General features: G+C 41.6%; 1 protein-coding gene across 2 annotated transcripts in view; it reads left to right on the forward strand.

The window, feature by feature from the left end:
* chac2 (ChaC, cation transport regulator homolog 2 (E. coli)) overlaps nt 1-8,606 on the forward strand; it is a 37,229-nt gene extending 28,623 nt beyond the window's left edge. For both annotated transcript variants that reach the window (XM_070889541.1, XM_070889542.1), the window contains one exon: nt 8,184-8,606. In XM_070889541.1, the coding sequence (XP_070745642.1) occupies nt 8,184-8,573 (390 nt within the window). In that variant the 3' untranslated portion in view covers nt 8,574-8,606. The remainder of the gene's footprint in view (nt 1-8,183) is intronic.
* Nucleotides 8,607-9,188: the final 582 nt, after the last annotated feature.

Raw genomic sequence — 9,188 nt, forward strand, 5'->3', positions numbered from 1 at the left:
TTTTATTTATTGATTTAAAAAAAAAAAAATTTTAATTTTTTTGATTGATTTATTGCTTGATTTATTGATGTATTTATCATTTATTATTGATGATGGCTCTTTATTTGTAAAACTGAAGTGTTTAATGTTTGTAAACTTCCCTTTAAACACCCGCCCCCCCCCCCCCCCCCCCACCATTCCCTACGCCTGATTTTCTAAAGTGTAGACAAGGTTTTTTCGAGCGTACAAAAATCTTCACTTACTCCATTCTAAGTTAGTTTGGAGTAAGTTTTCACCGACGAAACTTTGAAAACAGCGTAAGTGGCCGGACACGCCCCCTTTTGAAAAAAAATTCTGTTCCAAAGTGAAACTGTTCTAACTGACTAGAACTGGAGCAAACTAAATGACGAGAATTACGATTTCTAAGATACTCCGTTCTACACCAGTTGCTCCTAAAAATCAGGAACAAATCATGTGGAAATTTGGGGCCTATGATTCTAAACCAGTCTTCAGCTAATTCGATTCACTCCATGTGATATGAAGAAATGGCTGCGTGCACTGGATACAGAACAGGCTAAGGGCCTCGACAACATCCCGCCTGTCGTGCTGAAGACTTGTAAGCTCCAGAACTAGCCGTGCCTCTAGTCAAGCTGTTCCAGTACAGCTACAATACTGGCATCTATCTGACAATGTGCAAAACTGCCCAGATATGTCCTGTCCATAAAAGGCAGGACAAATCCAATCTGGCCAATTACCGCCCCATCAGTCTACTCTCGATCATCAGCAAAGTGATGGAAGGTGTCATCAACAGTGCTATCAAGCGGCTCTTACTCAACAATAACCTCACCAATGCTGCGTTTGGGTTCTGCCAGGGCCACTCGGCTCCAGACTTCATTATAACCTTGGCCCAAACATGGACAAAAGAGCTGAATTCCAGAGGTGAGGTGAGAGTGATGCCTTAACATCAAGACAGCATTTGACTGAGTATGGCATCAAGGAGCCCTAGTAAAATTGAAGTCAATAGGAAGAGAAAATGGAAGGAGAGAGCAGAATAGAGAAACCAGAGGGGTTGGGGAGTGGGACCAGAGCCAAGGGGGAGAAGGGAGGTGGCCGATATAGGAATTGGAATGGGGAGGGACAGGAAAGCAGGTGATGAGGAGGGTGTTCAAGTTTTCTAGTGTCAATCATTTCTGTAAGTAAGCCCACGCCCAGTTAACTGAAGTGAATTTGTATGCCAATATCCGGTATAGTAGCATTGCCCACGGTCATTCAGAACACTCTTGTTGTAATTTGCTAATTGGATATGACAGCAGCCCTCCCATGTATTTGGATAAAGGAAAAATAATCCAATAGTAAAGAGCAAGAGTCCCAACACTAGGGACTCCAAGTTTGCAGATGACACTAAGCTGGGTGGCAGTATGAGCTGTGAGGAGGATGCTAAGAGGTTGCAGGGTAACTTGGACAAGTTAGATGAGTGGGCAAATGCATGGCAGATGCAGTAAATGTGAGGTTATCCACTTTGGTGGCAAAAACAGGAATGCAGATTATTATTTGAATGGTGACAGATTAGTAAAAGGGGAGGTGCAACGAGACCTGGGTGTCCTGGTACATCAGCCATTGAAAGTAGGCATGCAGGTACAGCAGGCAGTAAAGAAAGCAAATGGCATGTTGGCCTTCATAGTGAGAGGATGAGAGTATAGGAGCAGGGAGGTCTTACTGCAGTTGTACAGGGTCTTAGTGAGACTACACCTGGAATATTGTGTGCAGTTTTGGTCTCCTAATCTGAGGAAGGACATTCTTGCTATTGAAGGAGTGCAGCGAAGGTTCACCAGACTGATTCCTGGGATGGCAGGACTGACCAATGAAAGACTGGATCAACTGGGCTTATAGTCACTGGGATTTAGAAGAATGAGAGGGGATCTCATAGAAGCATATAAAATTCTGACGGGATTGGACAGGTTAGATGCAGGAAGAAATTTCCCGATGTTGGGGAAGTCCAGAGCCAGGAGTCACAGTCTAAAGATAAGGGGTAAGACATCTAAGACTGAGATTAGGAGAAACTTTTTCACTCAGAGAATTGTGAACCTGTGGAATTCTCTACCACAGAAAGTGGTTGAGTCCAGTTCATTGGATATATTCAAAAGGGAGTTAGATGTGGCACTAACAGCTAAAGGGGTCAGTGGGTATGGAGAGAAGGCAGGAGTGGGGTCGTGAAGTTGCATGATCAGCCATGATAATATTGAATGGTGGTGCAGGCTCGAAGGGCTGAATGGCCTACTCCTGCACCTATTTTATATGTTTCTAACACACATTCCTGCAGGACATCACTGCTGACCGGTCTCCAGGCAGATCCAAATCCATCTATAACTACTTGCTGTCTGCAGCCTTCCAGCCAGTTCTCAATCCAACTCAATATATTAACACTAACCCCAGAGATTTGGATCTTGCAGAGAAGCCTTTTGTGGCACCAAGATCATGATCTACAGAGCAGTAGTGATACCTACCCTTCTATATGCTTCAGAGACATGGACTATGTACAGCAGGCACCTCAAAGCACTGGAGAAGTACCACCAACGCTGCCTCCGTAAGATCCTGCAAATCCATTGGCAGGATTTCTCGCTCAGACCAACATCCCCCGCATTGACCACGCTCGATCAGTTCCGATGGATGGGCCACATCATCTGCATGCCCAATGCTAGACTCCCAAAACAAGCATTCTACTCGGAGCTCCGACATGGCAAATGAGTCCCAGGTGGGCAGAGGAAACAATTAAGGACACCCTCAAAGCCTCTTTGAAGATGTGCAACATCCCCACCGACACCTGGAAATCCTTGGCCCAAGACCGCCCAAAGTGGAGGAGAAGCATCTGGGAAGGTGCCGAACACTTCGAGTCTCTTCGCTGGGAACACGCGGAAGCCAAGCGCAAACAGCGGAAGGAACGCACGACAACCACGCACCTGTCCCTTCAACCACCGTCTGCCACATCTGTTACAGAGACTAGGCCCTGCATTGGATTCTTTAGTCACCTGAGAACTCATATTGGTGTGGAAACGGGTCATCCTCAATTCTGAGGGACTGCCTAAGAAGTAGTATGACCTCTATTTATCCCCCACCTCCCTCAGGCCCACCATTGGCAGCCATGCCTTTCGTTGGCTGTCCTATGAAATTCCTTCCACAAAGCTCTTAGCCTCTCTACTTCTCTCCTGCCCTTAAAACCTAACTCTTTGACCAAGCCTGTGGTCAACCCTCCTGATCTTTTAGTTGGCATCCATTTTCCCTCTCCTCTGTGAAGCTCTTTAGGTTATTTTCCACATTAAAGATGCTATATAGTAGTCATTGGTAAATTTTTGCAAAATTTTCTAATTGACATTTCACCATAATTTTTTGCTCGCCACATGTCTATTGCCATGTCTTGACGGCCTATCCTTCATTTATATCATCCTTAGTCTTGCTTTGATTCTGCCTTTTCAGTAGCAAAACTCTAAAAGAAAAAGAATTTCTATGCTAACTACTACACAACTTGACTAATTTAGAACTTTGAAGAATTAATCTTCAGGAATTACTGGAAAATTGTATTTTTCAAAAAGTGTCCTCTTGAACAAGTATTTCCTCCAAATTAATACGCTCTTGCCACAAATATTTGTTTGTAGCCAGCCATTTCAATGTTTCTAATTTTACAATATGTCCCCATTTGAGTTTTATTGGAACTTACATAATGTTATTAAGCAGGAATGTGGTGATGCTAACAGGTGCTGAATGGTAACTTTGATCCTATATAGCAAACTAGTTTCAAATGGTGTTCTTTTGTAATGTTCACTGTGCATTCACCATTTAACTGCCTCCTTTTTTTAAAAAAAAGGATGATTGCCTAAAAGCCTCACGTGAGATCATTGTTCACATTGTGTTATGCTTTACTCAATACAAAGTTACATCTATAACAATTACTGTTCCAACAACAACTTGTATTTATATAGCACCTTTTAATGTGGTAGATATTATCAAACACATTTTGACACATGCCACATAAGGCGATATTAGGATAGGTGACCAAAAGCTTTGGTTAAGGAGTGTCTGAGGAGAAGGGACAGGCTTGAGAGGCTTAGGGAGGGAGTTCCAGAGCCTAGGGCTCGGGGATCGGCCGCCAATGGTCCAGCGATTTTAAAACTCGGGACGATGTAAGAGGACAGAATTAGATGAGCGCAGAGGGTTGTAGGGCTAGAGGAGGTTACAGAGATAGGGAGGAGCGAGGCTATGGAGGGATTTGAAAACAAAGAAATTTGAAATCTCTTTGAACCTCCACTGTTCCTGGCTTTTTGTTTAAATAATACTTTGATCTATCCTTTTCTGGTTCAAAATGGATTATCTCACGCTAACCTGCATTGAAATCTATCTGCCACAGTTTTTCGCACTTAATCTATCAATGTCTCTTTGTGGTTTTATGCTCCCCGCTACACTACTTACTATACCACGTGGATATATGACTCTCTCTATAGTATTACCAAAGTCATTAATAAATATAGTGAATTATTGAGGCCCCAGCACAGATCTTTGTGGGACACCACTAGTCACTTCCTTCCAATTCCAGTACATACTCATTACTCTCTGTCTTCTGCTGCCTAACCTATCTCCTAACCAGGTCAATAACTTGCCTTCAGTTCCATGAGCTTTAATTTTAGCTAACAGTCTCTTGTGTGGAACCTTATCAAATGCTGTCTGGAAGTCCATACAAACTACATCCATAGATGTTCCCCTGTCTACTGTAATTATTTCTTTAAAAAATTTTGTTACATTCATTAGACATGACCTACCCTTTACAAATCCATGTTGGCTCTCTCTAATCAACTCAAATTTTTCAAAGTGCTCAGTCATTCTGACCTTAATTATAGATTCCAATAATTTCCCAACAACAGATGTTAAATTAACAGATCTATAAATTTCAAGTGTCTCTCTCTCTCTCTCTCTCTCTCTCGCTCTCTCTCTCTCTCTCATTTTGGAATCAGCTAGGGAACATAGTTTGTAGTGGTCATCAAAAAAATGATTTTGGTCTTCCCACAATTGGAGGAAATTGTGGTGCATTCAGGACTGGATGTCTGATGAGCAGGCTGACGACACATAGTGGAGGGATCAAGTGAGGTTGTAGTGAGATATTGCTAGGTATCGTCAACATACATGTGGAACCTGATGTTGCAGCATGTAGATGTTGACTAGGAGAGGGCCAAGGATAGATCCTTGGGAGCTCCAGAGGTGACGGTGCAGGGCTGAGGAGAGAAGCCATTGTAAGAGATTCTGTGGCTATGAATGGATAGTCTAATCAAATGCCGCTTGTGTCAGGATGGCCAACACTTTTATCGTGTCTTTGTGTTCTTGAAACCAATTCAATTCAGTCAACCACAGGAGCTTAGATGGCTGCCACCATCCACTCCTCATGGTCCTGCTGTCCCATAACCTCGTGAGTGAATGTATACTTAATCACAATAGGTAAGAATGCAATCAAGTGAGGGCAGTCCCACTCAGCTGGATAATGGAGGAGAGGCATTGGAGTAGGATGGCATCATCGACTGTCAAAGCCAATAGAGAAGTCGAGAAGGAGGGATAGTGCACCACGGTCGCAGTCATGGAGTATGTCATTTGTGACTTTGTTTAGGCTCATTTCAGTGCTTGACTGGAATCGAAACCTGTTTGGAGAGATTCAAACATGGAGTTAGAAGAAAAATGGACACAAATTTGAGAAGCGACAAGAACTTTGGAGAGGAATGGGAGGTTGAAGGTGGAACGGTAGCTGGCAAGGACACAGGTGGTTCATGGGTTGGGTGCCTTGAGGAAGGGGAGGTGATGACGCTGATTTTGAAAGTAATGAGGACAGTGCTTTGAGGAGAGGGAGCCATTTACTAGGTAGCATGGGTATCTGGATGGGAACAATTTACTGGAAATGGTGTGAAGGGAACAGGTGACTGGTTTCACGGACAAGATGAGTTTGGAGAAGGCATGAGTGGAGATAAAGACACTGGTTCAGGGCTAGGGTAGTGGGACATCTTGGGTAAATTTGGCATGGGGTAAAGAGGAAGAGGGTAACAAGAGGCAGCTGAATAGATGGTATCAATTTTAATAAATAAGTCCATGAGCTCCTTGCACTTGGAGGCGAGAGTGGATGGGACAGGGTCACTGGTTTCAGGCGATGGTTCGTAATGGAGAAATGAACCCAGGGTTTATCTTTACATTCCAAGATGAGCAGTTTTGACAGAGGAGATTACAGTCTGATAGTGCTTGATGTGGTCCACATGCATTCACTACTGCACCCTTTGGTCTTGAGGGACTGAAATTGGGAGCTTTACTGGGGTATGACCAGATTTTACTGGGAGAAGGACATCAAGATGGAGATGAGGGAGAGATTGAGCAGATCAACAGCTGCAGAAGTATTGTGAAGAACAGAGTGCCAAAGGCTGGAAGTTTGAAAGTGCAGTTGTAAGTATTCAGGTGCAGACATGCAAGTGTTGGAAGGCAGATGTGAGTTGTGAGGGACACAAGGAAGTGATTAGAGGTGACCTTTTCTGTGATTGAGACAATGGGAATAGAGAGGCCACATGAACTGGCACAGTCGAGGGGGTGGCCATGAATATGGGTAGGGAGGATAGGAGGGCAGTGAACTCTGAGGAAGGAGGGCAAGTTGAATTGAGATGGAGGTTGAAATCACCAAGGATGATGAGTCACTCGGTCAGAGGCTGATGGAGGAATGGATTGAGGATATCTCAATGCGAAACTCAGGGTGAGGCTTGGATGGACATTGAGAATGAGGATTTTAAAGAAAAGGTGAGGGGGGTGGAACAAGTTGAGGTTCCCAAAGGAGGAGATGGTGCTGGAGGGGTAAGGAGAGACACCAAAAATATTGGTAATAACTCAGTAACATCACCCAGAAGGTTAATAAGACTAAGCTGAGCTAAACCTAAACCAAGGTTAGCCACAATAGAGATAGGCAAGAATAATTCCAATTTGAAGTATGCTTTTCATCTTTCAGAATATACAAATTTTGGACATTTCATGTAACTTTTGGAAGTAATGGTTCTTATCTAAAAGGCATTAAAATTGCAGAAAATGTAAATCGTAATGCTGGTATTTTCTGACTTTTTTTTTATATTTAAAAAAAAAACAATGCTGATCTTATGCAGAAAAAAACCCACAGCAAATCAAACAGTAAATCAATTCACTAATCTATAACAGGACATATTTTCCAATAAGCTATCCAACAGTTCAGCTAACCAGGGGGCCTTCTGTTCTCTAACTTTTGGTATGATGTAAAACTAAACACAATAGTCATTTCATGTGTTCAGGTAGAATGATCCTTTATTTGAATTTGATGCTCATCAATACTAGTTCCTTAGCAATGTGTTTATTGAGGCCTCAGGCTTTCTGTTGAAGGGGGTGCTGCAAAAGCAACATTAAACTGTAACTGCAATCTTGATTTTTTTTTTTCTCCTTGCATGTTGTCTGAAGAAAGACTGACTTTCTTGACTATTGTTTGACTATTTTGGCGAGAACTTCAACTAAATGACTACTTTGGTCAATATAAATACTTTAGATTTGAAGTTTTGGGAGGCACTTTTTCTCCATGTTGAGTTTCTGATCTCAGCCAAGCTGTTGGGAAACATGCATATTACGTAAAAAGGCTTCCCCAGAGGGAATGCAACGCAACACTCCCTGTCGGGTTAAGGGTGAGGAGGGGTGGAATTCTTAATATGGAAAATGGAAGTTTCATGATTGCTCATCTTTTGTAAATTCTGTGAGACAATGCAATCATTTACATGGAACAATTCGAGATAGGAAACAATTCCAAACGACAGATGGGTTACTGACATTTTTCAACTACAGTATTATGAGAGAGAGCATCTTATAGAACATTAGCCATGAAAATTAGAATGTGAAATATATACAGAAAACCTTCATTTTCTTTGTTACAAATCACCTACAGCATCAGGATCTGCCATGTTATTAATCTGGGGTGGAAGGGAACAAATAGCACTAATCCAAAACATGAATATTTTATTTTAACAATCCATAATGCAACCTCAAATGTTTTAGTGCAAGTAGCCTATTACATGTTTGTTAAATATGTATATCTCGTTAAACTTGTTTTCTACAATAAATCAGTGCATTATTGAATAAAAAATATTTTGGACAGTTGTATTACAATATCATGTGTTTATGTCCAGGGCCTTGTATGGGGTGTGGTGTATAAACTTCCAGATGGAAAGGAAGAAGAGGTGAAGGAATATCTTGACTTTCGAGAAAAAAATGGTTACAGGACTATTACTGTTACATTTTATCCTAAGGATACTTCAATCGATCCTTTCCCTGTGATGCAATACATCGGAACATGTGATAATCCCAATTACTTGGGCCCAGCACCCTTGGAAGACATGGCTCTGCAGATTTTAAATGCTGTTGGACAAAGTGGAAGGAACACAGAGTACTTATTTGAACTTGCTGAATCCTTACGAAAGCTTGTTCCAGAAGATACAGATGAGCACCTGTTTTCATTGGAGAAAATGGTCAGAGAGCTTTTAGAAAAAAATGGAAAAAGTAACTATGTATGCAACTGAGTAGGGCTGGATTAAAGACAATTTTCACTTTAACCCCTTCTTACTCTTCTTTAATTTATTCTTGCTGTGTCACTATTATTCCTGACAATTGCCCACCAAAACTGTAGAAGGTATTAAATGCAATGCTGATGACCTCAGTGTGATATCTAAAAATTGTATGTGTTATCCATGTATTCTGTCTATCAGAATGGGTTCTCTCATTGTTCAACCATTGTCCTTAACAAAGCAAATGTCATGCTTACTCTAGAGACATAATTGCACGATAAATCTGGTATAGATTAACCCCAAGAATAGTTTGCACTGTATACCTTGAATATTTATGTATGGGCAACATCATCATCCGCTATAATACTGCCATAACATCTAAATGGAGAAGCAACAAGTTAAGATTATATGATCATCCAGTAAAATGTCAGCCTTTATTGTTGAAAACAGTAGACATTCAGGGATTAAAATCAATGTATTACATGTACAGTAGATGTATGTTGGAATGCAAAATTTGTCCCAGAAGTTGATGTGTATGTACAACATTTGATAATTGAAGCTTTTCGACTGTGACCATTGTAAATTGTCAGCTCTGTAGCTCATCTCAACAGAATCTAGCGAACACTTAAA

The sequence above is a fragment of the Pristiophorus japonicus genome, chromosome 9 (assembly GCF_044704955.1).
Source record: "Pristiophorus japonicus isolate sPriJap1 chromosome 9, sPriJap1.hap1, whole genome shotgun sequence".
Taxonomy (NCBI): Eukaryota; Metazoa; Chordata; class Chondrichthyes; family Pristiophoridae; genus Pristiophorus; species Pristiophorus japonicus.